The following is a 16287-nucleotide window of genomic DNA, read 5'->3' as shown; positions in this document are numbered from 1 at the left end:
TCATGTGAGCAGCAAAGACTCACTCACTGAAAAACAAACATACACTGATTTACACACAGTTGCACTCGCACCCACCCATCCCTCCAGGTCAAGGCCCGATGGGGGTCTGCACAGAAATAGGTCATTTGTCACACATGATGTCCCGGGGCAGGGGATGCATTATAGATGAGCCCAAACAGCATGTCTCAGTGAGCACTCACCACACAGTCGGACGCAGGAGGAAGCAGCAGGAGGTGGGCACAGAGGGGTGAGAACTCTTCGGGACGGTTATATCTGGACCTTGTAAAGTCAGACAGAACCATCCGCCGGAAGCCTTTGTCTGGTGACTCTGGACAAGCTAATCGGGGCTGCATGAGAACTTTTTCTTTTTTTTTCTTGTCCAACTGTTCAATAAATGTGCATGAAATAATTCACTGGGCATCTAATTTGTTATTCACATGTCTGCACCTGACTCTGCAACTAGCCATCTGCTTTGCACGCAAGAGGTCCAGAAATCACCCTGCCATTAGTTGAATTGTGGTTCCTAGCCATGCTTCATGGACAATTATTGCTCATTTACTCTTTTTTTTAACCCCCCCCCCCCCATAATTTCCAACTAAACATGTGGACAGTCTCTCAGTTGACACCCTCTCCCTATTATCTGCAGGGACAAAGGTGGGGAAAAGTAAAATTGTTAGCCTTGGTTCTGACCCGGTGAGTGGTAGGAAAGAAAGGGAAAAAGTGAGCGAGAAAGTGTGGGGAGCGAGAGAACCAAGTCTGCTGCCTTCTACTGCACCCATCTGTTCTGAAAGTGCAGGTGGAGCTCTATTCACTGCACTCTGTGTGTGTGCGCGCACGCGTGTGTGTTTGCGGAGGGGGGGGGGGCAAGAAGAAAAGGGCAATGAGGTAAAAGGATGGAAGGACAGGGATGGAAAAAAGAAGGAGGATGGGTGGGGGGACTCTTGGTGATTTCTCCCGAAGAGGATAATGGGAGAGGAACACATTGCAATGGCTGCCATGTAGTACCCTCCCTGCACAATTAGCCAATCAGCAGCGTGCTCTGCCAGCCAGGAGGATGCATAAAAGAAGAACATTGCAGCAGAGGCACAGAAGGAGACTGTGAGAGGAGCAGGGAATTACACATAAAAACAGCAGAACCAGAACACCCTCCCCTGGACACACCCTGCCGAGGATCACTGCTTCTCTTTTTTCTGAACCTTCGCCCACGCCACTCGAAGAGAACGCGCTCCCTCTTCATCTTCCAGTAGAAAACCCCTTTCTCCTCTTTTTCATCCTATAGAGGACACCTACAATCGCAGAGGGCTGAGATCCCTGGGTGAAGATTGTATTTTTTCCTTTTTTTCTTTTTTTTTCTTTTAATTTGGACTTCTGACAGCAAATAGGGGCTGTGTAATATAAAGGCCGAAGAGCACACACAGCACTCTGCCTCCAGCTTCAAGACCAGTGCAAGAAGGACCTAGATTTCTTTGATTGTACGTCAAGAATGGTTACTGTACGTATTACTCTTTTTCTCCAATATTTATGAAGATGACCTCGTAGCAGCGTGTGTAGATTCAACCTCGGTGCCTTTGTGTTGAATGTTCAAACGTATCTCGTACGTCTAAAATGGAATTCAGTCAGAACTAATGCATCCTATAGTGGAAAGTAGGATATATTTCTATGGTTGTCTGTGACAGTGACCAGACAGGAGTTGCGCTGTCCTGTTACTCCCCAGTATGCACCCATATATCATTATAATAAGATTACGAGATCGATAGAAGCAATCTCGGGCTGAGTGATGCGCCATGCTGCTTGTGCTCCCGCAGAGTCATCAGCAGCAGTAGTAAAAGTCTTTATGCTGCCATCTTTGTTAACGCCGCTTCAATGTTTTTGTATCGCAGCCGCGGCGACTAAGCGTTGCGGCTTTTACACTATTTAACGAACGCTGCGGGCGCGAAGGTGTAGAAATTCCGCAGGATTACAAAGATGGAGAGGCAGGAAGGGGACGAGGCGCTCCGCACGGTGGGGGGAGGATACTCTTTCTTAGAGCACAAGGATGCTGAAGACGGAGATCTGAGACAAAACACGATGCCTTGGAGGCTGAGGGCCCATCCAACATGGCAAAAGAAAAAAAAAGGGTCGAGTCACTCTAGGAGAGGGAGGGGGAGGAGGAAAATTACGCATCCATCGGTTTGCATTGAATCAGACAAAGTCCAAATTCCTCAGGGTTGGCGCTGCGATGCAACTGAGTAAATGGGCTGGAAATCTCTGAGGCCGTGACAGTCAGGACACGCACGGACATCTTCCATTTTAGGTGCATTTCCTATAAATATAAGATGGCCATACCTGCACGGCGCATTGGGATGAAAGGAGGCGGCATGAGCGCTGATAAATTAGCTTTGCTTTGAGCAGACGGCCGGATTTGGGCGTGTCTCTGCTGGACCGGAGTGCCAAACGACGGCCCCGGACCTGAAAAAAGGTCTACCCAGCGTCACCTGCTGACAGCTACAAGGCTGACAATAAATCAATTAAGAGCAGGTTTATTTACATCAAGTTAAAGACAGCGGAAATAAACCGTCCGCGCATCCACCTGAAACTATAGGCTCAAAACACTCTTTGAATTTAAATTTAAAGCCTAAGAATTAAAATGTGAAACGTGTGTCTGCAGCTGACAAAGTCCCAGATCCCTCCTGCAATTTCGGGGTCAATAAGGGTGACGATTTAACACATTAAGGGGAACCTAGCGTGACGTTGCTGTCCGTGCACATTAAGATATTTTTTGTGAACGTTGTTCTGAAACTAAAGGCAAAGCTGCGTCGTCGATTCATCACTCAAACCACGTATATTGACACGTATCCGAGGGCAATTTTCGTCCCTCTTTGTTAACGGCTACCTATTGTGCATGGCGGCCTTGACAGGACGCACCGAGGATGCGGGTCTCCTCCACAAGGTCTGCAGTCCTCAATGCCTGTACCGCAGTGCCAAGAAAATAAATGGTTGAGTCAGATAACCTATCCAATGCACTCACACGATTCAAGGACAAGGGCAGCCGAGGCCCGTGTAAACCAGTCTAAACAGTCTGACGCCAAATTAAAAATGCAGCGTCCAAACATAATTAAAATTAAACATGTTCTTCTGGTTAAATAGTGCATGGCTCATATAGTCTCCAGTAAGAAAATAACAGTCTGCAAAAAAACACAAATACACTGTTTTGCTTTAGAATAGTTGCCAAATAAAGGTCCGTGCATAACTTAGATGAGGCGTTAAATATAATTACGTTACGTAAGCAGCTGCTGCCAATGACTTTAGTCTGATTATCAGCAACAAATATGCAGCCTGTTGAGAGAAGCTCGATTTAACTGCGATGCTTTAAGATAATATATTGAAATACATTTATTTGTTTAGACTTAAATGTAAAAAATGATTGGAGAAATGTGCGCAAGGGTAAGGAAAATTGTTATTTCATCCAACAGCAGGTCCGTTGAGATTAAACCCGTGAAAATGAGTTTAATGTTCTAACCAGTCGAATGATCAAGTAGTTGTCAGATTGGTGCATTTTATTCCGAGCAATCGTGGCGTTTTGACTTGTGGCTGGCATCTGTACCAGTCATTGTTCCCGGAGAGTCCTGCAGCTCCTGGCCACGACACAAAGCGCCACTGTTTACATTAATATTCATAGTGCTGCCATAGCCTCTGCGAGGGAGAAGAGGAGGAACGGGTGGCTCTTTTGTTTGGTCGTCTCAATACGTTTATTCAGCAAAAAGGCGCCCCGGTTCATGAATGCCTGCACAGCTCACAAGTCCTGTCTTTTAAAAATAAATTAGTCGATTTGTTCATTTAAAAAAAATAATAAAATAAAGATAAAAGCAGGGGAATCTTTTTCTACATCACGGACGCGTCATATTTAACCGTGTGCGATTCTGTTCTTTACTGAATGAATGTTTAGGAGGTCAACAAAATACATTTTTATGAAAAGGAATTTTTTTAAAAAAAAAAATGCTGTTCCGTGCTGCGTTCACGGACCGCCGTGGCCTGAAACGAGACCACTCCCTTTTCCAGCACGCTGGATAGCGCCCCGCGTGCTTCAGGGGCTTGCGGGACAGATTTGTCTTGGAGAGCCTCTGACGCTGTCTGCTTCCATCTTATCAAAGCAGCTCACACTCCGAGAGCTGAAATCTCTTTCAGAGATCTTTTATTCCAGTCTGCAGAGGGCGAGGGACGGAGCCTCGGTGCTGAACTGTGACTCCTGTCGTCCTGTTGTTTTACAGCTGCCACCATGATCCCCTAAGCTGCAGAGAGTGAGGCTAATGCCCTTTGTTTGAGATAATCCTGTAATCTGTGTTATTTAGGAGGCTCATTTACACTTCGGCTACGCAGTCTGTTTTGATTAAAGCCTTCCAGAATAAAAAATCTTTATGATGCGCACAGCAGAGAGCATGTACTGGAGGAGAACTCATTGTGTCCATCACTGTCGAACGTTTACCTTAAAATAATCTGACAGAGATGGTTGCAGGCAAAGGCATTGGTAATGCTAGTGGAATATGTGCTATGAGGGCAAAATTCAAAACTCCATCCGGATTTTTTTTTTCTTTTTCTGGACAATAGCCTCCAGTGCTGTGTTGCATTTGGAGCAGAAATGAATTGGCAGAGCTGTTTATAGGCATCAGAGGACAGGGATCACAGACAGCATATACATTCAGTCCTATGTTTTGTAATTTGATTGTGTACGGTGTAGGTGGTGCGTTTGCTTGGCAGTGGAGGCAGGGCTTCGGTTTGCGTGCAACTCTGGGTTCATGTGTTTCGGAGTGGAGGCTGGGCTCGTGTTTGCGTGCAAGTCTGGGACCGTGTGTGGGCGATGCTGATGCAGTACATTAAATATTAAGGGATATCTCACAGAAGCCCGAAATAGAAAAAAGCAGTGTGGGACACATAGTGCTACTCCAACAACTGGGATCTTTGACTTAAAATAAGAGCCGCATGTCATTATTTCCACTTTGATACAGAGATTAGTTTAAAAAGAAAGGGGAAATGTTACGCTACAAAATCGACTGCATGTATTTAAATTGGTTGAAGTGGGATTATTCATGCTTTTCTTGCCTAGAAATTGGGTTACTGCCAGTCAAACTGTAGATTTTTGTAAATTTTTCCTGGCTCGTGTAGCAAAAATGATGGGCCTAAAGATGAAACCCAGAATTGTTTTATCTTCAAACACAAAAGCACGCCGCTTCCCTCTATTTCTGCATGAAAATCCTAATCCGTGCTGCTGCTTGTGTCAGCCAATTTCAGTGCCCAGCCCATAACTCCCTGGCTCTGTGAATTATATAACTTCACACTGTTCGGCGGGGATGTGTTCTGTCATGCTGGGGTTATCTCAGTTGGCAAGTCAAATTTTGCCCTGATATATTATATCCTTGCAAGCGCTCTAGTCATAGTTAGCCCCCTCTCATATTTCTATACATTTAGATTACATTTACAGTAACGTCCTGCCTTTGCACTGCATTGAACGCAGCACAGCAGCTTGCTGCCGTCTCTTTGTCGACGCGGGTTAATGCTCGGAAACATGGAAACAGTCAGCAGGCGTTTTAGCCTTGGATGTGTGAGTCACCGTGATTGCTATCGATGTTACACCGCCTTTGTGTGCAGATGTCTAAAGTATTTTATTTTTAGACAGCCTTAACTCTGTCACTGGGCTCCTTTTCCCTCCTCCTGTCATTTCCAGTTGAAAGTACGGATGCTGAGTGCTTCGGCAGGCACACAGGGAAGATGTCTGACCTGTATGTGTGCTCCTAATAGACACAGACACAAACACACAAACACACACTCGCACAGAGCTTTAAGTAAGAAAGCCATTCAGCCATTTGAAACAATGCAGTCTTTGAGGGGCCGTTACCTGGGCAACGTGAGTGAAGGTGAGGCTCAAAGCGAGGCAGAAAGGTACAAAGAGACGAGGAAGTGGAGCAGGTCTCAGACAAACAGCCACAGACAATAGACGAGAGGGAATGTGTTGCCAAAGAAGAAGAATAGAATGGTTCACATGGGGAGCAGAATAAGAATTACACATGCTAATAACCAGGTGAACAGAAAGAGTATTATAATCCCTTTTTAAACACGTTTTGTTATGAAATGCATTTGTAGATTTGGACGTCTTCAAAAAACACTGAGAACTTTTGAGGAGAAAGTCAAATCAGCTATGATGCTCACAAGAGAGACACCTGAAAGTTCTTGAATCTTTGTAACATTTGACTCTACAAGCGTGCGCATGAATATAGATACTTTATCTAAAATCCTGAAAGGCCCGCCGGGCAGAATTATATCCTGTAACGTGACTGGAAGCACAGGAAACAGGTGCAAGGTAATAAAACCGATGTTTGACAGTAAAATTAGACGATTAAAGTGCACCAAAATACAAAACTCTGCATATATTTTTTATATTGTAACAATTCTTCAAATGAGCTGTTTATTTAATGACGGGAGGAAAACACAAAGAAGAACTGGAAAGTTTCTGACCACACATCTGTTCCTTGAGAATCCCCCGCAGATTAAATTAAAGAAGACCGCGTGCTCCGGAGCAACAGAGGAGACACAAACATGACACCGTGCACTAACTCACGCCCTCCCTGTAACAAAAAGAAAGGAAAGTAAGACAGAAGATGACAGAATCAGAGGAACAAGTTACTATCAAAACCAGATATTCCTCATTTATTGGAGCACAAAATCCATCCAGTGTTGTCACTTTCCCTTTTGTCTGCCAGATCGACCCCTGCCGACCCCGACCCCACCCAGCTCGAGCCCCTCTCTGGGCTCACACACCACCATCGCTATTATCCATCCCTGTGTAATGATGTAATGGTGTTTGACCCTGGAAGAGCGCTGGGGGAGGGGAGAAATAAGGAAAAGGGACTGTGACATCTGCAGGACCAGAGGCAGGGAGTGAGACATGGGCAGAGATGGGGGGAGATGTTGGAGAGGGGGAGGGAGATGAAAAATTACACCCACGTCTCTGCCTCCATTAGGGCATTGCTGAGCCCTGCCTTTTCTACCCGACAGTGACAAAGTGGACCAAACGTGTGTTTAAAATTCAAATTCCCGCATTGAAGCTTAAACATTATCTCATCGGCACAGCCTGATCACCAGTTTGCCCTTTTGTGTCCCTCTATGAATTATGGATCTAACTCCACCCTCTTCCTCAGCAGATAATCAGCACCATGGAAACCCAGGTGTCCAACGGTCCAAGCGGAACCAGTTTGCCTAATGGTCCAGTCATCAGCACCAATGGCTCCACAGATGATAGTAAAACCAACCTGATCGTCAACTACCTGCCTCAGAACATGACCCAGGAGGAGTTCAAAAGTTTGTTCGGTAGCATCGGCGAGATCGAGTCGTGCAAGCTAGTCAGAGACAAGATAACAGGTACGACAAGCTAGACTGTATATTAATATCACCAGTCCCAGCAGGTCTGAGAGCCACTGACCCCCATCGTGGCCCTCCCTGTGTTTCAGGTCAGAGTTTGGGATACGGCTTTGTAAACTACGTGGATCCAAATGACGCCGATAAAGCTATCAACACACTAAACGGTCTCAAACTGCAGACTAAAACAATCAAGGTGAGCCAATGTTGCGACCTTACATCAATCTGCCTTCAGACATGGTGACCAAATATAAAAGAAGTTGTGATTTTGCTGTGTGTGTGTGTGTTTGGGGGCTGTTGGTGGAGAGGTGGTGGCAGCCGTAGCAGCGGGAGGGGAGGCTAAAGCAGGGAGGAAGTGGCAGAAGGGAGCGGGGGCTAGAACAAAGAGGGGGAAGAACGGCTTGAAAAGAAACGGAGAGTGGAGGTCAGAAGGCAAGAGGCGGGCAGCACGCAGAGGTTATTGTGATGGAAATGCAATTAGGGAGCCTGACTGTGATGCACAAGGGTCAGTCCAGGTTACCCCATCTGCCTCCAATCGGGCCTAATTAGGGGGCGTCTTTGTCCCAAAATCAGATGAAGGAGAGCGGGGGTTTGTTATTAAGGGCTACTTCCTTCCCCAGCCCAAACCTGATCAAAGCAAATCAAAGCTTGAGAGAAATCAAATCTGTACGCAGAGCAGCTGATCTTCCGGCAGCCGTCCGCGGAGAGAGACGTTAATTCTCTGGGCCGGTGGCTGAATAAACTTAACCGCACGAAGAAACCTGTGTGACGTTTGGGAACAATTAAAAAAACTGCGCAGTTATTTCCTGAGATGGTCATCCCCGTTGCTCAATAGCATACTCTTTGATTGGTGATTTTGGGAGGTTCAGTCAGGAGGGGGGGGCAGAATGCCAATGACAGGATTAGAGGCCATATGGGCTCCAGGCACCATCTGTACTCTGGGAGCGACAGGGAGAGGGTTAATTATAGGGCAGCCTCTGCTCCCCGAACACAACCACTCCCCCCGACGTGTCCAGAAGACCCTAATCACCGCAGCACACAGGCCTCCTGCTCGCACGCTCGTCTGTGTGCACAATAGACGCTGGTGCTTCGTTCTGATGGAGAAAATCAGAGCACCTGTATTCACTCAGTCTTGTCCATTAGAATCCACAAGCATGTTTTGGTCTCTCAACGTCTCACTCTCATGTGTTCACAAGCACATTTGCGAGAGACAAAGGCGATCATGTGAGCTGCGGCGAGTGTGTGTCTTGAGAAGGGTTTGTTTGGAAGTTGTCAAGGACCCTGCAGGTCTTGTGATGCGCTTGCATCGCTAGCTGTTTGCCAGTGAGGCTGTTTTCCCCCCAGGGAATAGAAACAAAGGAAGGCAGGACAGGGAGGGCAGGCTCAGCCTATCTCAGACAGCACTCGCTCTGTCTTTCTGTCGCACACAAAAAAAAACCCACCACAGCATATCAGCAATCCATCAAATTGTTCTGTCTTTCACACACGCCGTCCCCAAAAACACACAAGCCAGTCGGATCGTCTGCAGCAGGAGATGCAGAAGTCTGAAAAAGCAGACAGAGAGTGGGAAAAAAAATAAAACCCACGGAGGAATAAAAACAAAAAAACACAAACAGTTCAGAAATGGTCGAACGCTAATGAAGTCACATGTGAATTTGGGGAAAATCACCCACCGAGGCTGGCGGCTTTCAGCTCAAAATGACGCAGATTTCTGGGCCTGATAGCCGATGGCTGATATCAGCCTGGGTGACGGTTGCCGTCGTCGCGGTGCGAGCGTGGCGACGATGATTAGGTCGACAGACAGCGGGGGGATGTTTGTCTCCTCTGTTATCTGAGCTGCGCAGTGCTGCGATTTCCGGGAGATAACGAAATCAGTGAAACCAGCAAATGGCGACGACCCAGTTCCTGTTCATCTACGTGACATGTTCTGCTTCCGTGACAGCTCCCGGTTTGATACCAAAGCCCTCGTGATTGATTTCATTGCCTCTCGCAGGTATCATATGCTCGGCCAAGCTCGGCTTCTATCCGTGACGCCAACCTTTACGTGAGCGGACTTCCAAAAACCATGAGCCAGAAGGACATGGAACAGCTCTTCTCCCAGTACGGCCGCATCATCACGTCCCGAATCCTAGTGGACCAGGTTACAGGTACAGGGCTTTTCGCTTCTCAGGAGTGAGGAAAAATCTGGAAGGTGGGAAAAAGTAAAGTTGTTTTGTTTTTTCCCCCAACTGATGCAGGCATATCTCGAGGAGTGGGCTTCATCCGGTTTGATAAGAGAAACGAAGCAGAGGAGGCCATCAAAGGTCTGAACGGACAGAAGCCTCTGGGCGCCGCTGAGCCCATCACCGTCAAGTTCGCCAACAACCCCAGTCAGAAGACGGGCCAGGCCTTACTAACTCAGCTGTACCAGACGGCGGCGCGGCGCTACACGGGACCTCTGCACCACCAGACTCAGCGTTTCAGGTACTGAACCTTTGTCGTCCCCTTTAAAACCTGGAGGAAAGGAAATCCGCCAGCGGACGGAAGATTCCGCAATCGCTTGGTGATGACAAACATTACAGGCACTCATGTCGGGGTCGCTTGGCAACAAGACGCAAACTACTGTCCAATTTCAGTTGGAAAGCTCCAAATTTGCCGGAAAGTGGACCTCCGCTCAGCTTTCTCTGATGTTTCCCATGTGCTAAAATCATAATGGAACCTCCTAAACCTCTTTAGATTCCATATTTAAAAAAAAAAATCCCTCCATCCACACCTTCGCTGAGGATTTAGGGCTGCAGTGCAGTGAAAGATGCCCTCTGGAGGCCGGCTGGTGAAGGAGCAACATGTTGACTGAAAGCCCCCCTCCCTCCTTGTAGAACTCCTCACTAACTCTTGCATCCCCTTCACTCTCCCTCTTGCGTTGCAGACTCGACAATTTACTAAACGCCAGCTACGGAGTCAAGAGGTAAATGCCAAAGGTGTACTTTCAACAGCATCCATGCCAAAACAAAATCTCAAACAAAGTGCCTGGAATACCGCCTGCTGACTTCTAAAATCAGAAATCGTGGCAATAAAAGGCCCTATTTACCCCATTTATCGCAGAAGCAGCCCAGTAAACAAAATCTTATCTGGAAGTGCAACAGGCAATAGTGCGGCCTACTAACAGCAGGGTATTCTGGCAAGGCTTTGTTTAACCTTTTCTGTTCTTTTGGTTCAATTAATAGAACTAAGTTCTACGTATTTATTTAGGAACTAACATTACCAGTTTCAGTTGCTTTAATGTCCCCTTTTTTTCACCAGCATGGACATACCAGATTCCGTTTGCGTCTCCTCTGTTTGCTCCAGTTTGTGTATTAATTTGACTCCAGAGTTGCTTTTCATCCCTCTCTAGGTTTCTGTGTTTTGTTTGAGACTGTGGTTTCTTTTCTTTTTTTTTCATTGAACATTGTGATTCATGTTTTTTAATTCTTCCAGAGGCTTCGGCCAGCAGAGAAAATGAGAAAATATGTACATTGTGTGGGTGTCTGTGTCTCAGGGTACGTACGCAGTGGCATTTTGTACGAAAGCAGGTAGTTTGGAGCCACTGTGGGGCCCCCACATGACTGTACAGCAGAGGGGATGGAGGTGGGGGGTCTCCTGGCTCCATACCTGACGACACGCTTTGTTCCTGTGACTGAGAAACACACCCATAAGACAGTTTAGAGCACTGGATGCTGTGATGAACTGCAGAATGACACCCATGGTAGCTCTCCCACTCTCTTCCCCAGATTCTCGCCCATTACCATCGACAGCATGACCAGCCTGGCCGGGGTCAACCTCACCGGTCCAACCGGCGCCGGCTGGTGCATCTTTGTCTACAACCTCTCCCCCGAGGCGGACGAGAGCGTCCTGTGGCAGCTCTTCGGGCCCTTCGGCGCCGTCACCAACGTCAAGGTCATCCGCGACTTCACCACTAACAAATGTAAGGGCTTCGGCTTTGTCACCATGACCAACTATGACGAAGCGGCCATGGCTATCGCCAGTCTCAACGGCTACCGCCTGGGCGACCGCGTGCTGCAGGTCTCCTTCAAGACCAGCAAGCAGCACAAAGCCTAAGAGAGAGGCTGCTGGAACCAGCTCCTTCGACTTTGCGGGGAGGGCGACCTGATCTCCCTGCGCCATCACTCATGGGCCTGGACTGAGTCTCTCTCTGAAACTCACGCAAATTCATAATTTATTATCACAAAGACAGACATGCAGACACGCAAGACACACGCACACACGAGCGAACATATCCATACGCGCGAGAATACGAAAGTCAGAGTCCAACAAACACACCAGTGGAGTTTTCTTTTCTCTTTACACCACACGCTAGTCCTTCCCGATATTTGCCTGGATTGAATACGAAGGCGTGCGTAGCCGGTTGGTTGGGTGGGGGCGAGAGCTATCTATTTAGGAGACAGTCTAACGAATGTGACAGAGAATGTGAACTGAAGAGCGCTTTGATTGAATTCAGGCAAATAGTGACAACCCATGAGCGAAACGATCAAAAAAATTTAAACGAATAATGTGCAATTCTCCCAAAACTCTTATCCCACCATCTCTCCCACGATCTTGCCGGAGAGGACGCGGTCACTTTTTTTACACTTGGGCATTTTGAATCAGCGATTTTTTTTAGATCAAAGAAAATAAAATTAAAAAACAGTGTTCTCTTATATACGTCTATTAAAATATAACTATATATTCAATATTTAAGGTGGTTATGATAGCCGAATATGTAAGCATTTTCTAGAAACTTTGACTACTGTTTCCTGACCTGCATTGCGTGGTGCCTAGCGTAAAGGCAGTTCCTCTAGCCTGTGTGAGCGCGTTAGCTCACGCCCATCAAGATTTAGGTTATCCGTAGAGTCCAGAGCCTTTCTGTCTCTCACAGACTCACACCGAACGATGCAAGAGTTCACATTTATCTCACAGGAAAAGCAGTTTTGGAATTTGAATCCGCAAACACAAACAACAACAACAAGAACAAGAAAAAGGTTGCTCCATATCTCACAAGCAGCCTGTCCGTGACCTTTGGGCGTCGTGGCCGTGCCTGGCGCCATGGCGTCAGCGTTAAGTGACGACGAGGGGAGGGAGGATCAGTTTCGCCGTAACACAGCCACATCAAAGGAATATTCCGGTGTTGTTTTATTAAAATTATTTTATTTTTGCACCACTTTAATGTAATTACACTTCCCAGGGGATATTTTACGCAGCACTGCTTTGTCGAGATTTAGTGTGATATGCCTTAAACTGAAAGTCTGTCTGATGTCAGAAGGGTTTTAAAAAAGAATAGATAGACATGGAAAGACAAAGGAATCACAGTGTTGAGCATAAAAGTTTAAAATCTGATGACAGCGCAGGCCGCAGACGGCACAGCGATCCAGAGAACCCACCAAAAAAGGAGCCAAAAAAACAAAAAAAAAATACTCAAACACGCTGGTTTTATTCTTCGCTCTTATGCACAGACAGAATATAAATGAAAGCAGAGTAAAAAATATGCAGAGAGCAGATTAGGAGGACCGCAGTTCAAAATGACTGAAAATTTAAAAGTCAAAGTCCCTCGTGCGAGAAACCATCTTCTCAAATTTATCACCGATGCTTTGAGGAGGAAGAAGATTACCGTCTCCTCCAGCTTTGCCAAATGCTCCTTGGTTTTATTTAACCCCCCCCCCCCCCCCCCTCTATTCTCTTAAAGAGCTTCCCAGAAACTTTGAACTCCTGCCCTCTCAAAAGACGACTGCACGCCGTCGGCAAGCGTCATAATTATACCTCCGTTTCTTCTTTTAATGCAAATCTTTGCTTCAGATCTCGTTGGCAGTACCACAAAAATAGCATTTCTTAAAATATCCCCGAACCCGACTGCGATGGAAATCATTTATGGCACCTTTGATAAAACATTAAGGCCAACCCGTCTCGCTGACACGTCTGCCACAGAGGAGACAGTCAGATCTACCGTGGGGAGAGCTAATGTCTTTCAAGATCGAGGCATTTGCACATGATCGTAGAATAAATAAGGTCAAGTATATTCAAAACATTTTTGCTTTTGCTTTTCTAAATGACGCTGTGTTAGCCAAAGAGGACGATCTCTTTGAAAGGATTGCATTAGAGATAAATCTATTTTTATACATACAAAGGAACAAGACCTTGTGCTGAATTTTTACAGATTCTTAAAGCTTGGAAAATTGGGACATCGCATGGCTTTATTTTAAACCCTCTGATCTTTGCAGAGCCAGAATAAGCATGCGGTGTACGGGTGGGGATTTCGGGGAGGGGGCGAAGGAACGTTGCATCTCATCTCAACTTACCCATTAATCCACATCAAGACATATAAAACTAACTCAACAACAACAAAGACAGACCAAATTTGATGTAAAAAGTGCAGTCTGACATCTAAACGGTGCCGAGGCTGAAGTGTGTTTCAGTGTCGCTACAGCGAAGGCGCGGTGTGGCCGCGACCTTTGACCCGAGAGTCCCAGACAAGGACGCAGTGACCCCCCTGCTTCACTGCTCAGCCCACAAACCCAAACGGCTGCAAATTAAGAAAGAAGAAGTCTCCGTTGTTTGCGAAGAGTCCGCCCCTCCGCAGTTTCAGCTACCCTCACTTTCACATATCTAAGTTGACCACATCAGTTTGCATTCGTAAAACTCGCCACATTCTAAAATCCCAGCGGCGTGGAAGCGCTTCCTCTAAACGGCGAAAAGTCATATCAGAAATACATAATCAGAAAAACGGACACGTGTGACCTTCTCCCCCCCCAACCACATGTTTATCACCCTCTTTGTCTCGTGACCAATCGAATCCATTAACAGTGAAAAGCGTTGCACCGTTGACGTACGAGCGCGGCGCTGCTTGTACGTCCCACCGTACGGAGGGATAATCTAGCTCTTTTCTAAGGGATCCGCAGGAGGCAGCCTTGTAGGCAGACGTTAGGAATCAGCCGCAGCAAGCGGCCCCGCCGGGCAGAGGCCGGAGCGTAGTGCAGTCGACCCACAAGCCAAAAACCCCAGCCTGAAACGACCTTTCATACACAGAGGCCTACATCTACAGTAGAGAGACGAGGACCATGGCAGGAAACAGTACTACACTGCTTGAGCAACAATAATCATTTTAAAAAAGACAAAAAAACTTTCCTATGGAAGACTTAGTGCAATGTGCTTTGTTTTTATATTGACTGAGAACAAATGATATATATTTTTTAAAAAAGAAGCTAAACGTCACACTGAAACGGTTTGCAGAGAAGCGAAAGGAGCAAAAGTTCACACGAAAAACACTAAAACGAGCAGATTCGGAGAATCGGACAAGCGAACGAGAGCTCTGATTTGTAAATTTCCCATCACTCCCGCAGCCCCGAATTTGCGCTCTGACCGTGCGAACGCAAACGAAGTGCATATTCAGCCTAACAGATCAACGCTCAACGAACCTGAGAGGAATGCTGTCTAATATATCGTCAGTTTTAGCCCATGTCGATTTCAAATATCTTTTTTTTTTTACTTCCTGTAATTTATTGAGTTCATTTACATATCAAGACTCACTTGTTTACTAAGCGTATGTGTGTTGTTGATGTTGCCATAGAGAACACACATGGGTCAAAGGTTATGTTCGGTTGCATTGATTGGGTATAGTTTGTTTTTCTTCCATTATTTAATTAGTTGCAGTTTTTACAGTGTATGCAGATTTTAGACTTAGTTAGATTTTTATTTCAATCAAACTGTGTTCAAGTTGTGTTTGTAAAAGTCTGTAGTAGCTTTTGTTGCAACATAAAATAATTTAAACAGAAAAAAATTCAAAATAGCGCCAACAAACTTGTATTATTTGGGCGACTTTAAGCTTGTAGTTTTAACTTATTGTTAACTTAAAAACTATTTATTATGATTATTATTATTATTGCCTCGTATAAAGTATGTTTTGTGTATATTTATGGTTTATTTCATTATATTTGCAAGTTTAAAAGATTTTTAAGTTTGCCAAAATTGTGGTTACACCATTTTGTTTCTTAAAAAGGGGGACAAATAGTAAAAACAGCTTTAGAAGTACGATTTGGAAACGTTCTCCATAGTCAAAGAATGCACTGCTATATTTAACTAATTGAAGTGTATAAACATACATGCTGTGTGCTAGATGTTATGCCTTTACTGCCTGTGTTCTGTTTGTCTTGTTAAATGAAAAGTTTTAATTATTTAATCTAATCACAGTCTTGTTTTTCCAACCGCTCGGAGGACCTCTGGGACACGGGACGGCCCCTGCAGCAGGACGTCCCGGGTTGTGATACGCCCACAAGAAACTTTCCTGTCGGCCGTGATGAGCTCATGCGTTTAAAAAGAAATTAAGAGTTTAGATTCTGCAAGAGTCGTGAGATCATCTGTATCAGTGAAACAAAGATATTCTATGAGCAAAGATGCTTTTGGAAACCCACGAACGAGCTCAGGAAAGCTGCAGGAAGGTCTTCTTGTTGGTCTCTGGGGTAGTGAAGGAGTGAGTGGTCCTTCTGTTTCTCAACCAACTGTATTTTGTGTCTATTTATTTAGAAGAGGGGACGCAGTAACTTAGTGATGTTTTTCTTACATTTTCCTGGAACGGTAGAACAAATCAAAGTTGAAAAACGATCAAAATGGCCCCGCTGGCCACGGCGTCAGCGGGAGGAACACAAAATCTCACACGTCCAAACGCGACCAAATGAATAACGTCGAAATTGATCAATGGGAACAAACAAAACAAAACAACTAAACCTTTCAGTTTAGGATATTTATAACTGGGATTTCAGCTGAAGACGCTTGAAGACTTTTTCATGGAATTGTTTAATTATTTGTACTTTACATGCCAGAAAAAAATAAAAGTTACAAATATTGAAAGACTGATTTTTTTGGGTTCCGCTTGTTGACAGTAAATCTTTCATTTGGGGA

The 16287-nt window shown here is 45.6% G+C and overlaps 1 protein-coding gene across 6 annotated transcripts; it reads left to right on the top strand.

Moving 5' to 3' along the window:
- The first annotated feature begins 961 nt into the window (after window positions 1-961).
- elavl3 (ELAV like neuron-specific RNA binding protein 3) lies at window positions 962-16236 on the top strand. Of its 6 annotated transcripts, none has more exons than XM_057013931.1 (7): window positions 962-1492; window positions 7170-7389; window positions 7479-7582; window positions 9380-9533; window positions 9624-9849; window positions 10292-10330; window positions 11112-16236. In XM_057013931.1, exons 1-7 carry the CDS (start codon window positions 1484-1486, stop codon window positions 11458-11460), a joined length of 1101 nt encoding a protein of 366 aa, XP_056869911.1. In that variant the 5' UTR covers window positions 962-1483; the 3' UTR covers window positions 11461-16236. The 6 variants fall into 6 exon arrangements, with proteins under 6 accessions (XP_056869911.1, XP_056869913.1, XP_056869915.1 ...); XM_057013933.1 differs by having other exon boundaries at window positions 964-1492; window positions 11133-16236; XM_057013932.1 differs by having other exon boundaries at window positions 968-1492; window positions 7173-7389.
- Window positions 16237-16287: the final 51 nt, after the last annotated feature.

The sequence above is a fragment of the Takifugu flavidus genome, chromosome 18, assembly GCF_003711565.1.
Source record: "Takifugu flavidus isolate HTHZ2018 chromosome 18, ASM371156v2, whole genome shotgun sequence".
Taxonomy (NCBI): Eukaryota; Metazoa; Chordata; class Actinopteri; order Tetraodontiformes; family Tetraodontidae; genus Takifugu; species Takifugu flavidus.
This window is presented reverse-complemented; position numbering and strand designations above follow the sequence as displayed.

Coding starts and splice junctions, on each gene's coding strand:
- elavl3 (XM_057013931.1), top strand. Junction 9,534..9,623: donor CCTAGTGGACCAGGTTACAG/GTACAGGGCTTT, acceptor CAACTGATGCAG/GCATATCTCGAGGAGTGGGC. Junction 9,850..10,291: donor CACCAGACTCAGCGTTTCAG/GTACTGAACCTT, acceptor CTTGCGTTGCAG/ACTCGACAATTTACTAAACG.